General features: G+C 37.4%; 1 protein-coding gene across 1 annotated transcript in view; it reads left to right on the top strand.

The window, feature by feature from the left end:
• The window catches only part of LOC149004509 (vacuolar sorting protein 18-like), a 112,433-nt gene extending 93,353 nt beyond the window's left edge, over window positions 1-19,080 (top strand). Inside the window, exons 18-24 of the mRNA XM_089168422.1 lie at window positions 238-343; window positions 2,924-3,112; window positions 9,748-9,975; window positions 10,822-10,977; window positions 11,295-11,456; window positions 17,520-17,636; window positions 17,778-19,080. Coding sequence (XP_089024548.1) covers window positions 238-343; window positions 2,924-3,112; window positions 9,748-9,975; window positions 10,822-10,977; window positions 11,295-11,456; window positions 17,520-17,636; window positions 17,778-17,951 — 1,132 coding nt within the window. The 3' untranslated portion in view covers window positions 17,952-19,080. The remainder of the gene's footprint in view (window positions 1-237; window positions 344-2,923; window positions 3,113-9,747; window positions 9,976-10,821; window positions 10,978-11,294; window positions 11,457-17,519; window positions 17,637-17,777) is intronic.
• The last annotated feature ends 6,898 nt before the right edge of the window (window positions 19,081-25,978 follow it).

Genomic DNA, 25,978 nt, shown 5'->3' with positions numbered 1-25,978 from the left:
ACTAACTTTATAATTACTAAATACCTTAGCTTCCACCTGCTCAGACTGTATTTACTAATCCGTAGATTTCTTTTTACACCTCATGTTCAACTTCTAGAGATAAACACAACAATGGTAACTCTTCATACTTTTTTTGTATTTACGTCTTACCAATGAGTATTTTATTTTCTTTTTATAAGAAATAATCTGTAGTTCATTTATTTGTTTGTTTACTCTTTCTTGCTACATGGGATGCAGGAATGAAACACATGAAGTTATCAAATATTTGGAATTCTGCGTCCATCGTTTGCTTAACGAAGATCCTGGTGTGCACAATTTGGTGCTCTCATTGTATGCAAAGCAGGTTGATTTGTTTCTTTTCTTTTTTCTTTCTTTAGAAGGGGGGGGGGTAATTGTTTTGTATTAGAAACAGAGAAGTTATAGATGATGCAATCCCATAGAACTCCAAGTAGGGGAAGGAAATTCCAACCAAGGAGGGCCCCTCCTAATGAAAAGATTCCCTACAAGAACAAAAACCCACTTATGATCTATGATAGGCATGATTCTTTGCATGAATCTGAATTAGCTCCTCTTGGAAACCCCAGAGATTCCTGCTCTAAACTGGGCATCTCCCAGCTGTGTACCTGCCATTTAACCTGTCAGCTGTTTTTGTTCTCTCCACACATGCCAAAACTCCTTAGCCTGAAGAGGAGCTGCCAAATTCTGTATTTTCCCTTTTAAAGCTCAAACCTTCTGAGACTTTTGAGCTTTCCCATTGATTATATCGATTTGCCAATTTTGAGTCTATTCTGATGGAGACATCCGACAGTCCTATCTTCATGCAAATTTATATGCCTCTATGAATAACCTACATTTCTGTTGCTAACACTGGTAGCTCTTCCCCGATTCCTGTGAAGCCCAGAATTGGTGTTCCCACACCATTTCTGATCAAACCTCCATAAGTTGCTGCTGAGTTTGCTAGAGCTCTAATGCAGTGTAATGCAACTTGCAACCAAATGTGAAGGCCCAAACCAAGAGAAGGTTCTATGTGTCTTGGTCCTCTAGTCAATTTGTATATTCTACTTCTCAGCTTTATAAGAAGTATGGGCATTTCTCTAACAAACAACAGGAATGGCTGCACACTTGCTCTTTACATTATCCGCAATATTTATTTATTATTATTATTATTATTATTTATTTTTTTTTTTGGGGGGGGGGGGGGGGAAGGGGGTGTTAAAATAAGCTTTGTATTAGAGAGATATATATAGTACATAATAGGCAGCCTCCTAGAAACACCTCCCCAAGAAAATAAATAAATAAATTTATTAACAAAAAGAGAGGGGTGGAGTCTTCTACCAAGCAAGGCATTCCATCCTAACCATTGTCTGAACTCTGAAGTGGGTAAAATCACCCAATCACAACCTGTAAAACACATTAGAGTCTGCATCCCTCTGGATCAACTCTAGGAGCTCACTAGTCATCTGGTCCAGTTTGACCATGGGCTGGTGAGTTCTGTTCTCTTCGCCTGTGCCTGAACTCCCTTTTCATATAGCAAGTTAGCCTTTTGGTTTATTTCGCATTTTCTGCCCTCCAAGACCTTGAATCTTCCATTAATAATATCAATGGCTAGTTTGGAGTTGGATCAACTAGAAGCTTTCATAAATCCCCTCTCAACGCACAATGTCAACCCTTTTAGAATTGCTTGAAGTTCCATAGGATGCCTGTAACATTCTTTTCCACCATATCTTACTGATCAGCTTCAATTCAGATCCCTCCAAACCTCATAAAGTGAATGTGATTGTCCTCCATAGACTTACCACTCACCATTGTGAATAAATCTGTTTACTGTCTGTACATGCTGTAATCCTGCATCCATTCTTATGACTTTCCAATTTCACCTATCTCTTAGCAGTTACTCCAGTTGTCCCATTTTCACCTATTTGTACCACACCTATTGAGCAGTTTCATACATTCAGTTCATCACTCCGTTTCATTAGTAAACTTTCATATATGCAGCCCCAAACTAAAGAGCTGAGATTGCACTGGAAGACAAGTTGGTCTGTACTCTCTCTACCTTCCCAACAGTGGTTGCACTGGGATGTTTCTCTAATCAAGTTGTCTCTAGTTGGGAGCAATCTCTAAAGCATCTCCAATGATGGAGTGCCTAAGAATGTAGTTAGCATCCAATGAACCTCCTGGGAATTCTGGCAGATGGACTACCAAGCTGATTTGGTTGTGAACTGCCCTGTGGCATCCCCTTTCCAAACCACCAAATCCTTATGTTCCTGGCTTGCGCTTTCCACCTATAGAAGCTCTCTCCAAACAGCTAAAAGATTTGTTGATCAACTTGTACAGTTTGTCCACCTTCAGAATTCGTCCACCAGTTCCATAAGCTAAAACCCTGAATCTATTTGTTAGATTTAGAATTATCTTATTATAGATTTAAAATATACTTGTTAACATACTTTTTTCTGTACATCATATATATTTCAAAAATACTATTTGGCTGCTATACTCATTTTAATAATCTATTCTTTTGGGGTAAGACATGTTAATAATCGTTCACATATTGGCTGGTTACAAACTTACAATATCTTTGCTTAGCTAGACATCGTGACAACTATGCTTGCACCATCACCTTTCCTCATGGATTTCAATCTTTCAGTACTGCCAATACTTTGGAATATCTGCTGCTGCAATTGCACTGATGCTTCAATCATCCCTTCACCCCACCCATTCTGAAAATTCTTTCTGATATGTTTGGGAAAAAAAGAGAGGCTGATATTGTGTTTAGTTATAACTTGAAGCTTTCGCATTAGAATTCACGGATCCCATTTGAGTTATTTTTATTAGTCGTCCTACGACCCTTCTTTCAGTGTATTCATGCTCATCATTGTTATTGTGTATAGAACTCATTTGAGTCTTTGCGTGAGATTCTAATTAGGAGGATGATAGTGCACTTCTGCGTTTCCTACAATGCAAGTTTGGCAGAGGACAACCAAATGGGCCTGAGTTCTTCTACGATCCCAAATATGCACTGCGCCTTTGCCTCAAGGAAAAGCGAATGCGTGCCTGTGTCCATATATATAGCATGATGTCCATGCATGAAGAGGCTGTTGCTCTTGCTTTAAAGGTATTAATATCAGTTTGAATCACCTCTTTTTATTAATTTTTTTTCTGTTGCAATTCACTTCAAAATTCATCACGCCTAGTATTAAGTTTGTGAGTATATTATTTATTTTGGAACATCGTCTGCTTGAGAGTCTTATTGAAGTTTATCAAATTTCACCCTTCCTAGGACCCCGCACAGCCAGGACCAGCTCTTGGTAGTGGCTCTTCTCCCCCCCCCCCCCCTGGCTAATAGAGAAATTCCTGCATATCATCTGATATTTTTATGTTGCCTGTGGCTACCACATTTTTAAGTTTCAACTCAGATATCTTTTAGTCAATTAAAATTATTTTGGATCATGTATATAATTTCTGCACATTGTCTTTTGGAAATTTCATTTATGTTCTTGAAATTATAAACATTAATCAATGCATACTCAAATTATGTGCAACTCAGCTAAACCTTATGATGTAGCTCCCAAATTGTGGGCCAGTCTTCGTGGTCACTTAGGTTGGAAGAAGCAGTAAATTAGGGTTAAACCCCCTGCAACTATGACTTCTTAGGGCGATTACAGCTGGACAAAAGCTAATTAGGGCCAAATATACCTGGTGGATAGGGTTTCTAAGGCTCTAGGATGATTTAGGGTTGATGGGGGAGATTAGGGCTTTTATAAAACTAAGTCTGAATTCAGTTATATTAATATTCAAATTTAATTCCAGAATTCTAAGGCTTAAGTGATTAGGGTTTCTAAAAGGAAGGGTAGGGTTAGGGTTCGGATTGAAGGTAGGGTAGGGGGAGGGAATGTTGATCCTAAAGTGGAATGGGGTTGGGATGAGGGGTTTGTAAAGTACGATTGGAAACTAAGATTTGGGTTTCCAGGGTTCCAAGAGAAAAGGGGAAATTAGGGTTTACTAAGGTTTAGGTTGAAGGGATAGGGCTGAGATAGGGGATCAAAGGTAGGAAGGGGAAAAGGAATATGATTCCTGAAGGAAGTAGGGTTTGAGTAAGGTTGGGAGATCTAGGGTTAGGACTTGGGGAAAATTCTGGGTTTTTAAAAACTAGGGATTCTTATGCTGCTACAACAACAACAACAACAACAACAACAAGCAATGTCCCAACTAAATGGGGTCTGCTACATGGATTCTTGCCCTCCAATCAGTTCTGTTCGAGGCCATGCTAGATACAAGGCCTAAGCTATACATATCCTTTCTCACCACTTCTCCTAAGGTTATCTTAGGTCTACCCCTAGCTCTTCTAGTTTCTTTAATATGGATTATATCACTTCTCCGTACAGGAGCATTTATAGGTCTCCATTGAACGTGACCGTGCCACCTCAAACGACTTTCTCTAAGCTTATCACTTATGGGAGCAACTCCCAGACCAACTCTAATATGATCGTTTCTTATCTTATCCATCCTAGTTTTGCCACTCATCCATCTTAGCATCCTCATTTCTGCTACACTGAGTTTATCTATATGATTCTTTTTAACAGCCCAACACTCTACACCGTACATCATAGCTGGTCGAACAACGGTCTTATGCTGCTACAAGTGGGAAAAAAGAGAGGAGAGGAAGAAGAATTAGAAGAGAGGGGACTGGCGAATGGAAGGGAACTAGGGTTGGAAGGAGAAGGGGAAGGGCTTGCGGTAGGGAGGGTAGGGGCTGTAGTGCAAGATTAGGCCTTGGGGTTGAGGGAGAGGGCTGCGAGTGGAAGAAAGAAGAAAGGGGGGAGGTTGGGAATGGGGTAGGGTTTTTTTTTAAGAAAAAAAAAATTACATTTGGAGAGCATTGATCCTTACACTCTTTCTCACACCCTTGATATTCCAAAAAAAAAATATCTTCATAGAAAAAAAATTTAATAGAAAAAAATTTCCCTTCAAAAAATCCAATAATTTTAAGTTTAATTGTTCGTCCTACTGTTTTCGTTCACTATCAACAGCCAATCAATTTTTGTAATTTCAAAAGCAATCTCATTTCACCTCAATGATGATAGAATATTAGCTTGGATGTTTGAGATCTCTCCATAATTCGTATCAAAACGCCTCGGCCTTGCAGCTACACTAAAGCGACCTGTTAGATCAACCCCTAAATCTTGATGGAGTATAAACCTTCGCCCAGACCATATGACTCAACTCCCACTTGAAATGAGCAGACGAGTAAAGCTACACCATTCAAACCAACCCAACTAGAGCTGAGAATCACCTTAATGTCACGCTATGCGAAACTCAGTACATATAACCACTGATATGTATCCCTATCAAGTCTAAAAGTTTTTTTTTTATTTTTTTAGTAGTAATGGTCCTTAATCTTAAGGTTGAATACACTAATGATAAAATGTGTTACAACGAAGTTATAGCAAACTAAATAATCACAGCTCAAATCACAGATTCGGGTACTCTTATCATCCCAACAAAATAAAAAACTATCTCATATTAAAGTTCAAATACAGAGAAATAGATGCAGCCATTAAAAGAGTTCAGCTAGAATATAAAGAAGTAGAAAATATGAAACCCAATAGAGAACTAGGAGAATGCTTCCACAATGCTCCAGCTCCCTATCTCCAGCAGCTCTTTCTCTTGCCCGAACTTCTCTCTATGTATCTCTAGTTCTCTACAATTACCTTTTATGTTTGCACCCTACTTGCTAATTCCATTGCATCAACATATCATCCATTTTACCCATCAGAATTACACCAAATTTCCAGCCAGTTGTCACCTCCACTAGACCTCAATCAGTTCAAGTTTTAGTCCCAACAGGTGGCTGGTTAGGCCTGCAGAATCCTATTTTCTAATTTGGGAACTACTACCATATCTTATGATTGCACCACCAGATGTTGGAGAAGCCTTCAGCCGTGCTCTATCTGCAGCCCATGATCATTCACTTCAAATTTGAGCAAGTTCTACAATCTGTTTTTTTTAGAATCATACGTCCTAATTTCTGAACTTTATGATTTGATTTAATGCCTGAGATTTATACTGATTTTATCAGAACTGAAACATCATAATTGAAACTCTTTACCTTTCGTTTACAATTTTACCTTACTAGGGTTCTAAAGTGGTATTGAATAGCGTAAAACTTCTTGCTGCTCTGTTTCTTCTAACCTTCTTTTTTTTATTATTTTTTTAGCAAACTCAGCATGAAAAATTAAATATCAGCAATGTTTCATCCACGATCTCGGGTCTCCTGCTGTTTTTTTGACCAATTTTTCTGCTCACCTGTGTTTTTGTTCCAGATTTAACACATGTAATGCTTCCTCATTGTTTATGACTATCTATGGCTGACTATATCTCTCCACCTTGTCTATATTATACATATCTTAACATTAAATTCCATATATATCATAAATCCTTGTCATTGGAATAATTATCGTTAGTCCTCACAATGTATTTACCATATTATATCATTCGCTGCCATGAGGGAGCATGGAAATTGTTTCCTAGGATCTAACCATATACCATGAAGTGGATCATTGAAAATTATTAATTGGGATCTTACTTTTTTGGTTGCAGTGCTACTTTTGGTAATTGTTTGTCCACGTATAGTGCTACACATGAGGGGAGATTGAAGACATTTTCTATACATGCTCTATCTGTTGGAGGATATTATTGGTGAAGATCTATGTCCTCCTCAGATGGTTCTCTATACCTTGTACCCATCTAGTTCATAGTAACCCATATTACCCTCTTACCTTGGAGACTTGTTCTCTATATACTCTATTTGTTGAAGAATATTATTGGTGAAGATCTTTTTCCTCCTAAGATGGTTCTAGTAACCCATACTACCCTCTTACCTTACCTACTTGGTCCATAGTAATCCATACTATTGTTATCTACCTTCTTAGTCCGTAGTAACCCCTACTACCTTTACCTACCTACTTGATCTGTAGTAACCTATACTACCTTCTTGGTCCATTATAACCGATACTACCTTACCTACTTCGTCCACAGTAACCCATGTTGCCATTTACCTACCCATACTTTTGCCTACTACTTTGCCTTGAGGTTGTGTGGACATTGGAGCTACAATTTTTATCTATTAGTGAGGAGATTCCTCCCTACAATTGGCATTAGTTGAATAGTGTCTTTGATGTTGCTATATTTATGGATTTTGTTGTTCTTTAATATCGTCAATTGTTCTTGTTATTGGATGGTTCGTTCAACATGAATACTTAAATTGTTTTGTTAGTTGATGTTTATTATCTCCTGGGTGAAGATCTCTCAGTGTTTATTAGCATATGCTATTGCTACTTGTGTTAAAAATGATGGAGCTTTAGTATATGTTCCTATTATTCTCCAAGTTGGAGCCATTGATTTGTATGCTCCAGCTTGAGGGGGAGTGTTGAGAATTGCGCAGTTTTGGTGCACAAGCTTGAAGAGTTGGAGTTTCTATTACTTTCTATTTCTGTTCTTTCTATTTTGGACAGAAGTCTATGTTAGTTAAGTTTGTCCTTTGGTTGTAATTATTTCCTTTTTAGAGGGCAAGGTTTCTTGCTCCTCAAGGATGTAATTCATATCTGAATACTATAGATAAACAAGACCTGCGATTCTGTGAAACTAATCTAGAATAACAGGCTTTTGCTGCTGGTTCATCTCCTATTTTCTTCTTCTTCTTCTTTGTTTTCCTTTTAGTCCATAGGTTGATTACAGTAACTGAAATTCTAACACATTCTTCATCAGCACCAGGATTGATGATACCTTCATGTACACTCCCAAATCTACCTTCCACAATCTTTAGCAACTTGCTATATCCATTTTGTTGCATTCCTGAGCTGCAAGATGGTAAATGCTCTCAAGCTGTGGATCTTCTCCTCATAGAATTTGTTTTAAAGGGGAACCTGAAGATCTACTTGTCTGAGCTTGGGGGTGAGCTATCTAGTTAGGTTCTAGTTATGAGTTCTAGTGCCAACTTGACCTTGCTTTTGTTTTTCCAATTGAAGCTGTAGAACCACTTCAGGCTTCAGAATTTATGACAAGCTCTGTGTTGAAGTATACGCACTTTGGGCTATTTTACTGTTCAGGGTACAGTTCACGTGAACAGTAAAATCTGTTTTTTATTTTTTACTGGTCACGTGAACATTAAAATCTATTTGTACTGTTCACATTACTGTTCACGTGAATAGTATAATGCTGGTGATGCTACTCGACTTTCTATTTCTAATGTAGGAGTCTTGCTACATAAGTTTTGGGAGTTTCTAAAAAGCATAGTTTCTATTTTGGTGGTAGTTTCTATTTTCAGAACTTTCTATTTTAGGAGCTAGAAAGTTACTAAAGCTGTAATTTTTTGTTTCTTTTTTCTAGAGGACAATTACTTGTCTCTCAAGTTGTATTAGATTCATTAGAAGCTATAAATAAAAGGGCTTTGTGATTCTAGACTCTTAAGCAAGAATCACAGGCCTCTTCTGCTAATTATTCATCTCTCTTTTCTTCTTCTTCTTCTCTCTTTTCTTTGTTCAAGTTCAACTGTTGTTTTGATTATTTAATGCTTGTTTTCTAACACTCTGAATTCAGGCACTTACGTCTAGCCTAGTTTCTGTGCAATTCATCATAGGAACAAAGGCAACAAGCTCTGGAGAAACCTGATTGCCTGATTTTAGACAAATCTCTGGAAGGGAAAAAAATATGGTGAAACAGACCAGAATCCAAAGAAATTAGGGTTTTCCGCAAGGAAAGTGTTAGGGTTTTGCAAGAGGGTTTTCCAACCTCACTTCATGCTCTCTTCAAATATTTTGTTAATCAAAATCATCCTTTCTCCCAACCTACTTCAAAGGAAAAGATGTGAGCAGTATAAAGGGAGGCAACCCATACCTTGATCTTTGCTGAGATCATGTGCACATGGAGGTGGGACCATCAGAGGATGAAGACGAGTGGCAGTGGGGGCAATGTTAGGAGGCAGAAGGAGAGGGGTAAAAGGGTAAGGGGAAAAGGGGTCATTTCATGTGCAGGGTTAATTTGGGTATTACGAAGAAAATCTCATTTGTGATGTCAGCAGATAACAAACCATTGTTAACAGTCAGGGGGCTATGGTAAACCTATGCCAACTATAGGGCTCGATTAGCAATTTGAGAAAGTGCAAGGGCTGAAGGGGTAATTTTGCAATAGTTCAGGGGTTAACTGTAATTTTCCCAAATATTTAACGTCAGCTATATTTTTTGCAACTTATCAAAAAATAAAGAACCAATTTCCTTCTTGCAATTAATTTCTTCTTATTGTTAAAAAATGACAAAAATGAAGTTTCTTTGTTACTAATGAGTCGACGGTTTTCTATTCTATTTTGAATTTTAGATTAACCTCCCCAAGAAGATAAAACATGTGGTGAATATGGCTGCAGTTGTGGACCATATCTCCACTTGCTATGTTTCTTTAGAGAATGTCTTTTTAATAATTCTCCTGGTGCTCCCAATTATTTGTATACATTTGTTCTCTGAGAGTGGTTTTGATTTTTCTTTATACACGAACTTCATGTTCGAAGTGTATTCTTCAGTAAAACTTTATAGGGTTACACACAACCTTGATGTTTCCCTTCTTTTCTTTTTTTTTCTTTTTTTCCCACAGTAGCATGGTTAGTTTTTCTACATGTATACTTTAGTTTTCTACATGTGTGGTAGATACCCATATGGTTCACATCCGTTTGTACTCATGTTCCTTATCTTGTTGCATTAGGTGGACACAGAGCTTGCCATGGCAGAAGCTGACAAGGTTGAAGATGATGAAGACTTGAGGAAGAAGCTTTGGCTTATGGTTGCAAAACATGTAATTGAACAGGAGAAAGGAGCTAAGAGGGAGAACATACGAAAGGCAATAGCATTTCTGAAAGAAACTGATGGCCTTTTGAAAATAGAGGATATTCTACCATTCTTTCCAGACTTTGCTCTAATTGATGATTTCAAGGTAACATACATTAATCTTGGTTCCCCAGATCTATGGTTTGCAGCAATCATGTAACTTACAACTAAAGAACTAATGTTTCCCTATGGTTTTGGTTGCAAGAATAAATGTGGCTAAACTTAAAAAGACAGATATGAGGGCAGTGGTTAAGAGAGTGGTTCATATTCGTGTTGCTAGTCTGTTATTTTCCCAAGAATGATGTCAACAAAGCAAATAACCTGTTGTTGGGAGTTCTTTTGAAACTCCTAAAAGCCAGCAGAAAACATATGGATAGAAACCATTACATACAAGCTCATACTTTACCAAGTAGGTTTTCTTGAAAAGGGTGGTAATAGGTAGGTACCTAGAACTGCAATTCAGGAGATAAAAGAAAGAAAAAGAGAGAAGAGGACTGTGGAGAGAAAAGGGGTTCACCATTTGGCACAATACCCTAGCTGAAAGCAGTAAGATATGTTTAGAATATAGAAAAATACAATTACAAGTATACATTGGTAAGTTATTTAGCCAATGCATAATGGTGTATAAACCAATACATGAGTTACATGAGTACATAAGCATGTAACTCCTGCTACAAGGAGTTTTTACTTTAATCCAGTCCCATTCACATATACGATTTATGTGTATCCATTTTGACATGTTATATCTTATGCTGCTGTAATGAGACCTCTTGTTCTAGCTTCACAACTTCTATCTTTTTTGAAATCGTATCTATTTTGGTCTCTCTTTGACAAATTGCATTTATTGATCATTTTTTTTGGTAGAATATTAATAAGTTTATACAACCAATGAAATCTTGACTGTTCACTTGACACGTAAGAGCTGCCTTCTGAATTCCACGATATTTTGTAGGAAGCAATTTGCTTGTCATTGGAGGATTACAATAAGCAAATCGAACAGCTGAAACAGGAAATGAATGATGCAACACACGGTGCAGATAATATAAGAAATGATATCAATGCGCTTGCTCAAAGATATGCTGTCATTGATCGTGATGAGGAGTGTGGGGTATTGATCTTCATGATTTTATATTTACATGGTTGGCAGTTGCTTTCATATTATGAAAATTGTATGTGCATTTGGCGTCTGATACGTTAAACAAAACCAAATCCCTTTATCTTGTTTTGGTTTTGTGTGGTGCTGTTCCACATATGACATAGCTGCCTTGAAGTTTGCACATTTTGAAAGTGTGATGTTTTTGTGGAACTAATATGTGCTTTTAGGTTCATTACCAAAACTCAGAAATGTCTTCTGTCACCAAATTGATCCTGTTACTTTTTGACATGTTGACTCAGTTCTGATTTATTGCCTGGACTTGTTATCAGGTTTGTAAACGGAAAATCCTAATAGTGGGGGGAACACGTCAGGTGGCAAGGGGCTATACTTCTGTAGGACCGATGGCCCCTTTTTATGTCTTTCCATGTGGACATGCTTTTCATGCAGAATGTCTGATTGCACACGTGACTGGCTGTAGCAATCAAGCTCAAGTAAGTTTAAGCATCTATCCAAAGATTGATGGTCCATTTTCGTGTTTAGCATTTTTGTTTCCCCACTTGTGCAAACTCATACATATGTTTTAGAAATTTTCTGCTTATCAAGAAATTTGCTAAAGCATTTATGAGACTTCATGAGTCACACCTACTTTCTGCCCCTTTCTCTTGTTTAGTATCAGTTCTTTAGTTTTACATGTGTCTGTAAAATAGGTAACCTTTTATACCTTTTTAGCTTCATCTATTGAGAAAAATGCACCATAACAGCAGGACTCATGTTTTTATGCTAATACATGTTTATCACATCCATTAAATAAATAGGGTGTGTTATTTAGCAGAATGTTTTGGTGGAATTCTTCCTGAATGTGCACAAGTGCTTGTATTTTCTCCATGGTTGAGGAAATGGAGTAAAAGAATCTTTTCCCAAAAATTTTCTTGATCAAAAACACTCCTGCCAATTGTCAGTGAATTATTTTGAATGTCTTGGACCTCACTTCAGTCCAGCTTTGGCGTATTTTCGTTTTTTTTTTTTTTTTTTTTGGGGGGGGGGGGGGAGGAGGGGTTTATTGACCTTTGTATTTTTATAGCAATAACCTCGATTTAAGGTTAATAATTGTCTCCCATAGGGGAAACCCTGTGGCCATTGTTGTTTTTTTTACAACAACAACAAGAAGCTTTATTCAACTTAAATGGGTTAGGTACATGCATCCTTGCCTTCTAATGAACTCTATCTCTTACCCCCCCCCCCTTCCCAAAAAAAAAAATCAATTAGCTCTGTGTTTTTGGGGTACATAAAAACAATTAGCTCTATTTAAGGCCATACTAGATTCAAGGTTTAAGCCATGCATATCCTTTATCACCACTTCTTCTAAAGTTATTTTAGGTCTGCCCACCACTGTTGATTTCTTTACAACGATGACAATAACAACAAGAAGCCTTATTCCAACTAAATAGGGTCAGCTACATAGATCCTTGTCTTCCAATCGGCTTTATATAAGCCGTAAATAAAAGTCAAAGCCATGCATATCCTTTCTCACTTCCCTTGGATCTTTTAATTCCTTCAATCTGGATTAATTACTTCTTTGTAGCATTTTAAGGCCTCCATTTAACATGGCCATGTCACCTTAAACGACTTCCTCGTAGCATATCATTTGTTGAAGCTACTCAAAACCAGCTCTAATATGATATTTTCTAGTTTTGCCACTCATCCATCTTAGCATCCTCATTTATGCTAGACTAAGTTTATCGATAGAATGCTTCTTAACAGCTCAACACTTTGCATCATACATCATAGCTGGTCATACAACGGTCCTATAGAATTTTCCTTTGAGTTTTGAGGGGATACGTAAATCACACAAAATCTTGAATGCACCTCTCTACTTCATCCACCCTATTTTAATTCTTTAGGAGATATCATCCTCTATATCACCTTTTTTTATTGTTGAGCCAAGGTACATTAAATAATCACTTTTGTTGAACCTCCTTCTCATCAAATCTCGCCACCTCTCCCATCACAACTAATGATGCACACTAGATATTCCATCTTCATTCTACATAGTTTAAAACTTGTTGATTCCAAAGTGATATGAAATATAATTGGAAATAGGATGTTTGCTACAAGTCTGTGGTTGCTTTCTTAATGCAATTGGTAAGCCCAAAATATGATTATAACAAATAAAAAAAGGGGCTAAAAACAAACTCTCTTGGAGGAACTGATTCTTGAGGACTAGGAACTGAAGCTTCCAACTGGCTCGATTCAAAAGGGGTCACTCGCTGCTTTCTTTGATAGGTCTTTAGAGGTCTAGGCTCGCTCCCCCTGCACATCATCCACCAGGTGTTCCTATCCAGTCACTCCATCTTCCTAAGGAGGATCATCTACAAGAATCTCTCAGAGAAATATTTAAAGGAAGAATCATCACTAAAACTCTCCCCCTGAAGAGGTGTAGGGGCAAAAAGGAATATGTTCTTATAACACAACATCCATAGAGACAAAGAAACTACAAGAATTGGGATGATAATAGTTATACCCCTTTTATGTAGGAGGATAACCCAAGAAAATGCACCGTAACCCACGAGGATCCAACTTATCATAAACATGGTGGTCTTGAACAAACACAAAAAACAAAAACCTTAGGTGGTACTGTAAAGGATGTTGTCCCTAAAAGAACCTCAAGGGGGCAGCACTAGTATAAGATTAAAGAAGGCATTCAGTTAATCAAATACGCTGCAGTAAGAACCCTATCACCCCAAAGCCGAGGAGGCACATGCATAGTAAACATAAGGGAATGTGCTACCTCAAGTAGATGTCTATTGTTGCGTTCGGCCACCCCATTTTGAGGTGGAGTGTCAACGCAACTAGGTAAGAAGGGAATGTGTCACCCTCGCACTTAGTCCCATTATCTATATGAAGGATTTTGACTGTAGCCCCAAACTGAGTCCTAACCATATTGTAAAAAATTTTGGAAACACGATGAAACATCATCTTTTGGTGAAGTAAATCCATGTGGTCCTAGTTCAACAGTCAATAAAGGTGACAAACCATCTATGCCTAGACAAAGGCACAGTTCGAGAAGGACCCCATTCATCAGAATGAATTACAAAAAAAAAATAACATGACTATGATGGTCTAAAATAGGATAAACATGTCTAATCTGTTTAGCAAGAATGTGAGGCTCACAATGAAAATCATTTAAATTACACATTTTAACTAAATCAGGAAGCAACTTGGACAAAATGGGTGAAGGAATGTGACCAAGACGATTATGCCATTGTAACAAGGTAAAAAGTACAGGAGAAGTGGAACTAGAGGCCATAGAAAGAGTTTAAGGAGACCTGTTCAATAAGTAGAGCCCCCCATCTATCTACCACTTCCAATTGTACGCCCCCCTTTTCAAGTCCTAAAACATATAGTAAGAAGGAAAAAAGATTATTTTGTTGCAGTTCATATCACAAGTAAGGCTACTAATAGATAAAAGGTTAGTTGAAAACTAAGGAACATGCAAAACAGAAGATAAGGTAAGAAATGGTGAACAAATTATGGATCCCTACCTAGAAATAGGAGAAAGTGACCTAGCAACCGTTCGAACAAGCTGAGTCAAAAGTAGCAGAGGAATAAGTATGAAACAATAAAGATGAGCTAGTCATATGATCAATTGCCTCAGAGTCAATTATCCAAGAGGGAAAAGTCAAATTGACGTTGCAGCAAGCAAAAATACTTGTGGAGGATTGTCCATCACCAGAGGGAACAATGGTAGAAGCTACACTTGCATTGAAAATATGAGTTGTAGAAGATATGTTTAAGTCTGGACATCAATTGGTGAAGGTGCCGGAGCTCGTTTAAGGAAAAAGGTGTTGGAGTACTAAAGGTGTCAGAACTAGCTTGGTTTGCAATGGCTTGATTGCTAGTTGCTACCCCTATTTCCATTCTTACCTCAATAGGAGTTTGTTGGTCATCCATGCAATTTCCAACACTTATCATCCGTATGACGTTCTTTTCCACAATACTCGCACTTCTCCAAAGCACGTGATTAACCAGAACTGGATTTATTGCAGCCATAACTAGCTATTAATGCAGATTTATCAAATGTTTAACTATATACCGTAGTTGTTTGTCGACTGTCCTCAATGTCAACCATAGCATAGGCTTGCTTCAAAGAAGGAAAGGGCTCCTGTGATAGAGTATGCGCAAATTTGATCATATTCAATATCCAGTCCTGCTAGAAAGTCATACACTCTGAGCGTGTCTTCCCACTTCTGATAGGCAGCAATAACCACAGCACAGGATGGATTAAAAACTACCATAGAAGTTAAGGGTCTGATAATAGCCTCAAATAGATAGTGTAATCTTCCGAGATACTAATAGCTGAAGTATGTCTGTTTAGTAGGCTAAAGAAATAAACTTTCCATATCTTTTTGATATCCTCATCATGTACTAGTACTTTACTTTCACTTTTAAGACATCTAACATTGTGGAAATCTCTACTCTTCTTATCCCTCATTTTAGATTTCATATAAATAGTTTTTCCCCCTCTGTTTTTGTTTAGCTTTTTATACTAAATATTTCTTCTCACTTGCTTTGTCCACAATTTTCTAGCTTCATTTGTATCCAACTTATATCTTGTAGGTTCTACATCTTTAATCCTTTGCAATGTCTTAAAACTAGCTTTCTTATTCTTAATGTCTACTTGAACCTCACCATCCCATCACCTATAGGAATGGTGTTTTCCTTTCAATTCACATAGGACATCCTTAGCCACCTTCCTTGTATACATAATCATCTCATTCCACATCATTCCAATGTCCCTCTCAAATTCCTACCTTCTTTAGATGAGTCAAATTTATAGACTGGTGGAGTTTATACCTGTAGTACCCCGATATGGCTAGAGCGTGCATTCATTATCTGAGACAAGTGTTTGCATTTAAAAATAGCAATTGTCAACCAGGAACTCAGAAAGCCAGTTTAGTGGAGGACCTGTCAAGATTTGGTCCTATTTTAAGATCTATGGGGTCTGATTTAGGATTTATTTGTAATGAATTGCATTATAAATTCGACAAATGTGGTTTAAAGGGTTGCACACCAATAAGTATTTTAAGTGAAAATTTCTCAATCCCTATACTTCCCCTATATTTTCTCAAATCGCCCTACTCAAATTTTCTCATTTCCCCCCCCCCCCCGGCCCCAAGAAAAAAGGCACAAATTTGTACCTCTCATTCTCCCTTCATTTTTTTGATATACCAAAATTACTCTTTTTCATCATTGCTCTCTCTTTTTTTTTTTTTTTTTTTTTTTTTTTTTTTTTGGGGGGGGGTGGGGGTGGGGGGATGAATGAGTAAATTCATTATACCAACCCCCCTTAACCCCACAATTGCTTCTCCTCGCCAAGGGCGCATTCTTCAATCCTTGCTCCCCCCCCACCCCACCCCCCCCTAGACCACACCCTGCCTCTTCCCTGCAACCCCACCCTCAGGTCTTGCAATTTCCAATCAAGCCTGATCCAGGTTTTTGCCAAAATCTGATGACAGGATATTGAACTGGTGGAGTGCTACTCATAAGAAACGTTTAGACGGCACTTCCCATAATGGGCAAGGATTTTATGGGTTATAATTCTTGATTGATATTTACTGTTGATGACATCAAAGGAAGGGAATCATTTGGCTTTTATATCTATCATATATCAGAAGAATCCTGCACACTCTTGGCCGTTGGGACAAAAGTGTTTTTTTTAATCAGTAGAACCCACATTCTCTTTAGGCTCTGTTCACAAAGAAAATTTTTCTTAGCAAATATTTTCATTTCTATACTGAGTTTTCCCTAGAATTTTTCCTTACAAGTAATTTTTATCTGGAAAACAAGAATCTCAATGAAATTGCTACTAATTGCCATTGTAAAACCTAGAAAAGTGAACATCTGGGGGAAAATATTGAGAATTGGGAGGCACTCCTTCAGGGAGAGTTGGGTATTCAATATTAAACCCCCTGAGCACACATTTAATCAACCAAAACCACAGCACTGCGGTCCAGTGGAAGAGTAAAGAAAGACGAACATCTGGAAAGTCCAACTCAGTATATATGTTCATTCATATTAAAACAAGACTGAGTGAGGACAAGGAGAAAGGAGAAATTGTTAACCATAATTAGAAAGTTGAGTTACATTCATTTGTTCAGAAATAGGATCCTCCTAAACCAATGTATTTAATAGTTTTAATCATTATAGTTGGCTGCTCATGGCCGGCAACCCACTCCTAGTGACTGCTCTGGTGGTGTTCAGACTATGACAGACTGGGTGGGCCAGATAAGATGCCTGAACTAAGTAGTTTGAGTACAGCTTTCTGACTGGTAGGCTGCTTCCAGAATCCTGTCTCAGCATCCCAATTTCAATTTTAAGGTCTTGGTTTGAGGCTTGGGAATTGGCCTGTTTCTATTTGACTAACCTAATGCTTTACAGGTGATTAAGTGGATGGAGTGAAGTTATTTACAGCCTCATTCAATGGTTAAACCAGAATGATTTTCTCAAGGTGGTGACTTTGGTCAACCTAACCATTTGATTGTTAACTCATGCAGGCAGAATTCATATTGGATTTACAGAAACAGCTCAGTTTGTTGGGTGGCGAATCTACTAATCATCCAAATAGTGGTGTTAATGAGGAACCCATTGGTAGTATGATCCATGCAGATAAGGTTTGTTTCTGGTGTGGCTCATTTTCAATACTGAGACAAGATCCGGCTAATATATGTAGCTTCTACATTAGACTTTGAAAGCAGAACTAGTTAAAAGAGTTTACTTGAACTTAACTGACTTCTTGTCTGATTGATGTATAGATACGTTCACAGTTGGATGATGCCGTAGCCAGTGAATGCCCATTTTGTGGTGACCTGATGATCCGGGAGATCTCCTTACCTTTCATCCATCCTAAGGAGGAACAACTGGCTGCTTCTTGGGAGATTAAACCGCATAACTTTGGAACTCAAAGGAGTCTGTCTATTTCTATATGAAAGTCCACTGCATCAGCCTTCCTGCCTGGCCTTTCTTTAAAGTTTTGTATGGATATGTTGTATTTTACTTTTTATTTTATTGATGGTGTTTGTATCAACAACATTCCCAAACCCTACCCCCCCCCCCCCCCCATGATGCAAGATTTGATCCCTGCTCTCTGGTCTCTGCTTAGTACCTTGTTGTTGTGAAGGAGAAAAGGCAGAGAGGGGCAGGGTATCTAACACGTTAGCGTTTCTTAATATTGTATCCACCCTTTCATTATTAGGTAATCAGGTCTGAGACACATTGTGTTTCTTCTTTACTATTCTGAGAGAACAATGGCAAACTATATTTTCTTTTTGGGATATTTAGGGGTTGTATGGCAATGATCCTGTGCCAATTTGCCCAATTCAGTACAGAATGAACTTTTTATGATTTTGTGCCAATTAGGGCAAATTGAGTACAAAATGAATCTTAAAATATTGTATGGTTGGACACATATAGACACGTTTTTTTGGGCAAAATGGGCATAGAATCTTGTATGATTTGCATATAATGAGCTTCATTTTGTTCTTTTAATAAAATCAACTACAGTAGAGCTAAACAAATTTCACTAAACTTAAACAAATTGCTTAAAATGTGGTTAAACCCTAATTTCTTAATATAAATTTACAACATATTTTAGATTCTTTGCCATGTAATACATATTCATCATTGAATCAGAAGTATCTATTTTCGTTTGCAAGACTATATTCAGATTTCCGTTAAAACTCTCCTCGTTCAACAAGATTTTGTTTCCATTTGCTTTGCTTAACCTTTAGCCCCTTAAGGTGTTGATTTAAATCTTCCCTTTGAGAGGTGATGAAGGTTTCACATGAACTCTCTTTTTATAATGGTATAGGATGTGATTTTACCAAATCAAATAGTTCATCTCCTATACCAAATCCAAGCATTTCAGCCATGTCAGTCGTCTTCAACTTGGGTTTCGAGATTTCATTTTGCTTCAACCAAGAGTAGACAACAAATACTTTCTTCATTACAAACAATCCCATGGCATTTGGATTGAACACAATACCCATTTTCATGCATATCTGTCTAAAGAAAACTAGTTAGAGCTCAAGGCATTCCCTCCCATGTTTTCTCTCATGCACAAACTAAAAGAAGTTTTCAAGACTTCGAGCAGAGTGACATACTCCAGATTAAATCAAAAAATTGAATACGCTAAGCATCAGGTTGAATTTCTTCAATCACTAGATACCTTTGATGATGAAGTTATTATCCATGAGAAGCTGGTTGTGTCCAAGTTAAAGTCCCTAATACATACTAAAGAATCAGAACTGAGCCAGAAATCTAAAATACAATGGCTACAGTTAGATGACACTAACTTTGAATTTTTTTTCATAGGTCCTTAAAGTCTTGATGTGGTAGAAATACTATTTCTGCTATTATCACTAGTGGAGGTGCTCTCCTAACTGATCTAGAATTGATTAGAGTTGAAGCAAGCAAGTATTTTGAAACTGCATATGCTTACTCCCCACCCATTCATTATCTGTCAAGATTTTGATCTTCCTATTAATAGACAACTTGACCATGTAGATGTTGAGTGCCTTTCCAGAACAATCACCCATGATGAAATTGCAACGGTAGTCTTCGACGTAGACGATGACAGTTCACCAGGAATTGACGAGTTTCGTGTTGCATTTACAAATATTACTAGAATATTTTCGGCGAGGATGTTTGTAAATCGATATCTGCTTCTTTCAAAAACCTCAGAGTCCCTCAGCAAGTTAAACTTTACAGGCTCACTCTTATCCCTAAGAGTGAATCTCAAACAACTTTCAATGACTATAGGCCTATTGCTGTCAATTCCTTGCTCTAATCATTGCGAATAGGATGAAAGGTGTCATTCACAAATTGGTGGACAATAACCAAACAGCCTTCATCCAAGGAAGACAAATTAGTGACAATGTTCTTTTGTGTTAGGAACTTCTTTATGGCTATCATCTTAAATCAAGCCAACCAAAATTTGCTGCCAAATTTGACCTAAGAAAAACATATGACTCAGTGCAGTGGGACTTTCTTTTCAAGGTGCTATCTAAACTTAATTTTCCAAAAAGATTTATTGATTGGATTAAACTTTGCACTTATGATCCTAGCTATGTGGTCTTTGTTAACGGTGCCTAATCCCCAATATTCACTGCCAATAGTGGTCTTAGACAAGGATGTCCAATATCTCATTCTCTTTTCAACATAGTGCTACAGATGCTCTCTGATTCCTTATCTAGTGCAACAATTTTAGGTGATTTCATTCATCTACAGTGGGAAATCAGCTCTATTTTTTGGTAACTACTCTAACGATACCAAAGTGGCCTTTACAAGTATTCTTGGAGTTTGAGAAGGTAACCTTTCTATAAAATATCTTGGCATCCCACTTGGATCCAAGACCTTATCTGTCTTTGATTATGATGGTCTAATCAATAAAGTGGAAGCAAGAATACAATCTTGGAGCTCTAGGGCACTCTCCTATGCAGGTCGTTTGACTTTAATCAAATCTGTGTTAATGGGTATCATATCGTACTGGATCAATATTATCAACATTCTTGTCAACATCTTAGACAAATTAGAAATGATCATGGCTAGATTTCTTTGGAATGGCAACACACATACCAACAAATACAAAGTGGCTTGGGCTTTTGTTTTTCTTACGTATGAAAAGGGTGGTCTTGGCCTACGTCGTTTGAAAGAATGGAACACTATAGGTCTTATGAGACATCTCTGTAAGCTTGCTTGAATTAAACAATCTTGTTGGGCGAATTTTATCAAAACTTGCTGGCTCAAAAAGTATTCGGTTTGGTCGCTACCAAGACCCATTCGGTGCTCTTTACCCTTCCGTCATATCTTAGACTCTAGAAACTTGATTGTGGGGCTTCTAAAGTGTCTCATAAAAGAAGGAAAATCCACTCAGTTATGGTCTGATCTTTGGATGGAGGGACACTGCAACAGGATAGTATGTCAATTACCCAAGCTTTGGGAAGAAGCATCTTTGCAACGGTGAGCCATATCATAGATGATGGGGAGAATTGGCAAATGGATATTGTAGACCCTATCATTATGGAGCATTGGAATGAATTATGAGCCTTCGTCTATATCCTTGCCCTTCCTTGTGACTCAGTGGTGTGGACACCTAGTCCAAATGGTATTTTCTCTCTACGAACGTCTTGAGACAGCATTAGAAAGAGGGTCATGAAAGTGGTATGGCCGTCATTAGTTTGGTCTAAGAAAAATAATCCACGATTCTCCTTTTTGAGCTAGATGGCTTGTCGTGGCTGTCTCTCAACCAAGGCTCAATTGAAAAGTTGGGGGTGTTGAAACTGATTCATCCTGTGTACTTTGCAATAATGGGGATGAAGATATGGATCATTTATTCTTTTCTTACACTTTTTCAGCAGGAATATGGCACCAAGTTTTGTAACTTAATGGTTTCTCACATGGGCCTCTAAACTCCTTAGAATGCTGAGCTTGAATGGACATGCTCTCATATGACAGGGTCTTCACCAAGAGCAGACGTTCATTGCTTTGTTGTAACAACAACAATTTATAGAATATGGGAAAAGCGCAACAATCGTATTTTCGAGGGAACCACTTTTGGAGCACAAGCAGTTTATGAGAAGATTCAAACCAACACATGGTCTCGCTTTGTGCACCCGCCCCTTAGGGTCATAGACATGGAGGGGGACAATAACTTCTTTGCTCGATGGCACCTTCCAGTCACCTTCCACATACCTAAGGCCGTGTGTCTTAGATGGCCAAGGTCGGCACTAAACTGGATTGCTATTAATTGTGATGGATCATGTAGAGAAAATATTGGTGGATATGGATCCATAGCTCGGAATCAACATGGCGTGATTCTTTTTGCGTTGGTAGGTGGGATTCTTGAGGATAATATTACCCACTTGGAACTATTTGCTATCAAACATGGGTTGGAGACTGCAATAAACATGGGCTTCGACCGAATTGAAATTCGGTCAGATTCAATGGTGGCAATCCAATCAATACAAGAACTTTCTCTACATCTTAGAGGGTTATCGACTTGGTCATGGAGATTAGGGAGCTAAAGAAGAATTCTAATCTTTGTAATTTTGTCCATCATGTTCGAGAGATTACTACATGTGCTGATTTCCTAGCTAGATATGTAAATTCATCACAGTAAATACTTTTTTATGTAGATGTTATCCCGTTAATGTTGTCCTCCATTGCTAAGGACGATATCAACGGTAAGAAGTTCTACAAACTATAATTAAAAAAAAAAAGAAAGAAGAAGAAAGAAAAAAAAAAAAAAGAAGAGTTGTGTACATAATGACCCAGTCCAAATCCTGGCATGTGCTAGGGTTATTACCCTTCTATTTTATAGAGAACATGGTTTGCTGTAAGGGGGACCTGTTGGCCTTTCCAAAGGAAACTCTTGTAATCAAGCCTGCATTGGAAGGGAAAATCATTACAACATTCTGGTCTGGTCCACAGAATATTCGCCATTTACATTGGTTTTCTGAGTTGTTGTCACATGTGTTCCCATATTGAAAATTATTTGGATGAGAAAGCTATGACTTCAAAGTTATTTTTAACCTAAGAAATTTCTGAATGCCATCATTAACCCACCGAGTCTCTTTTTGACTTCTAATCTCTGGAAGTCTTGTCTACTTTTGGTTTCAGGCTGTCCCCATGAGAGGACCCGGTCCAATTAAAACTGATTAGATTAAAAGAGAGGAAGGCTGTGAGACCTATAAAGTCTTGCCGGTCTACAATAGGCATTTTGAAAGGCAAACATGTTGGTAATCATCAATACCTTATTGTGAACACACAATAAGAGGTGGGATTTGATTCTCCTACCCCCAAGATATAACTGGACAAGAATAAATGATATAGTTTTTGAAGTCTAGATATTTTTCAATTTCAGTTTTTAGGCAGACTACTAGACTAGGATGAATTAAATTTTTGTGAAAAACTTTTAGGTACACCCCCAAGTAATTGGGGAAAAAACATATACACTGTGAAACTATGTTAGATTTCATCTTCTTCATTCTTCATTTGTTCGTCGTATTTATTATAAGATATAGAACGATAATTTGTCATTTCTTCTAACCAATCAATAGCTGTAACAAAAAAAAAAAAGGGCAACCATCAATTTGGTGTAGTTTGGACTTTGGAGTATTTATGCTTTTTCTCTTGTTGAGTCTAAGACTTGATGCCTGCAATCTGAAGATGACTGGCAAAAAAACTTGCCGACCTTGGTTGGTCTCAACATTCTGAAGAGACTCTAGCCACTGTTGTTTCAGAGCCTGAATGTGAAGTCTGAATAATGATGAACGTACCTTTGCATGGAGAATGGTTGGATTTATGTAGATTAGATATGTTTACCATGGGTTGCTAGATGTGATGTAAGTTTTTGATTGATGATTGTCGAACGTAGGGTGTCCCTTGCTTACTTTAGTAGTAGTGTCCTACTCAAATATGATAAGTGGTTGTGTGACCAGGTTGATTCCTATTTTATAGGAACCTACTCCTCAAATCTTGGAGTGGTTGCCAAATGTCTCAAGCCCTTCTTAAGTAGAACTCTTTCCTACCATTGCCAGGTGCATCAACTGATCACTCCCCGGACACGGGTATATATATGCTCAGCTCTCTAGCTCAGGCTAGCCCCCTTGGCATAACACCTATTATCTTGTGGTATCTTTGAAAAAATTTCAATTTTCTTTAACGGGCCAGTTCACACCCTTCTTTAAGTTAAGAGTAAATTACAGATTACACGCTTTACTGAGGCTTAAATTCTAGGTATCAAGTTTTAGTGCTTTAAATTATAGATTGCACACTCTCAAAATTACAAGTTGCACGCTTATCACTTTCCATCCAAAATTCTGTTAAATCAGGAATTAAATGTCCATATTACCCTCATTATGATATAATGACCAAGCTATCCCTACTATTTTATGAATCCAACGGCCCACAGCTTACCCTTAAGCAATTTTGCGCACATTTACGTTGATTTTTATTTATTTATTTATTATAACTCTTAATTTATATTACAAGAAAAGAAAATTTGCAACTCTTAAGTCCTTTATATAATTGAAATTATAATTGAAGGCAGCTGTTAATGACTAAAATAGTCATTCTGCCCTAATCAGTCCGACCAGCGGTTTCAATACAGTTATCTCGACCATAGTGATAGTGGTCAGTCCGGCCATCGTATTCAGGGAGTCCAATCTAGGTAAACTTCTATCATCTGTCAACTACCTAGAAGGATAAGTCAGGTAAAGAACTCTTCGTAGGGTTATTTTCCTAATACAACTCTTCTTAGAGTTATATTCGGAGTCTAACTCTGACATCTAAAGCCATATAAGCACCTTAGGCAAGCTTTATGTAGTAAGTATTCATATTCTATATGATCAATTACTTGAATTCTCGATTGAGTAGTTGAGATCATATCATTGGTATTGATTTGCTCGTCGGAGACGTACCTCGACCCCCCAAGGTCGAGCACGTGTTTTGCAGGAACGTGACAGGGAAGGACGGGCAGGATTTCGTATCAAGAGCAGCCTTCCAAATTGATACAGAAGAAGAAGGAAAAAATAAAGGAACAAGGCAAAAACCTCTGTTTGCTACGTTGATGACCAAAGCATAAGGGACAATGGGAACTTTCTTTCACTCCTAGGTCTTGCAAGATAATAGTAATTATGCCACCATAGTGTGAGGTATGATCTCATAAACAAGATCGGGCCTCGAACAAGAAGGGTATTTTCGCCCAAAAATTGTCAGATTTTGACAATCACTTATGGAGTATTTTTTGTTGTTTTGAGCCCAAATTTTATGCCTATTCTAATTTGGTGTTAATATTTGGTAAATATGAATTATTTTCTATAAATTCTTCCTTTTAAATTCTACTTCCTAGCCACATTTAACATGTTACCTTCTGAGGCCTAAATCATTCGGATATTATTGGAATGATTACTTGTTCACTTTGAAGATTTTATTACAAAATCCCTTCATAATTTAAATTGTTTCCATAAAATATTTCATGTATATACTCTTCCCTAACCACATTTGGCACGTTGACTTTTAAGGCCTAAATCACTATAATATAATTGGTAAAATTGCTTATTAATCTTGAAGATTTGCTATAAAATGTTTTCTTAATTCTTCCGTAAATTATTCTATATAGATTCTCCTCCCTTATCACATTTAGCACATTACCTTTTGAGTTTTAAATCAATGGAATAGAATTGCTAAGATTGTCCATTGATCTTAAAGATTCTACTTTAGAATCTTGAGAGAAATCGTCTAAAAATTGCAAAAAATCGCCTAAAAATCACAAGAAATCGGCAAAATATCAATATTTTGGCGTTATATCACGAGAAATAGCGAGATATTGCAGAAAAATCGACGATATCTCGCAGATTGAGTTTCAATCTTGGTTTCCTTTCACCATAAACCAAAACCACAAAAATTTGGCAATATAACTTTCCAAGTTTGGGAGTCAGTAAATGAGAGGTCTGATTTTGTAAATTAGTAAACTTTAAATCTTTAAAATGTAAAAACAAAAATATTTATAAGTAAATCCGGTCATCTTATTTACAATCGTTTAATCTTAACTTAATTACGTGGCGCGATCATCACCGTGATAGAAAGAGCCTATTTCAAATAAAAATCCTTAGATATCCAACCTTCTAGGAAGTGAAAAGCATCGTTGCCCTCTGCAGCCCTTTTTAAACCTGGCTCAGACTACCATGATTATACCTGTCTTCGCACGCTTGAATACTCAGTTTTCAAATTTTCAAATGGAAATAAGTGGTCCTTTGTCTTTGTGAACTTGATTTATTGGCTGGGAATCTAATCATATCCTTCAATGTTCAACTTGTCCAAAGATGCAATCAGTTTCAAGGAAGACTTTTCATTTTCAATCTTTCAATATCAGAATGATATTGGACCACTAAGTTGAAAACACATTTGAGTTCTTTATTGCGGATTTGAACAAAGGCAGTAAGTTTTTCGTTTT

This window comes from Hakea prostrata, chromosome 9 (assembly GCF_041222555.1).
Source record: "Hakea prostrata isolate BN-2017 chromosome 9, UWA_Hpros_2, whole genome shotgun sequence".
Lineage (NCBI taxonomy): Eukaryota > Viridiplantae > Streptophyta > Magnoliopsida > Proteales > Proteaceae > Hakea > Hakea prostrata.
The sequence above is the reverse complement of the archived record's forward strand: the minus strand, read 5'-3'. Positions and strand labels throughout refer to the sequence as shown.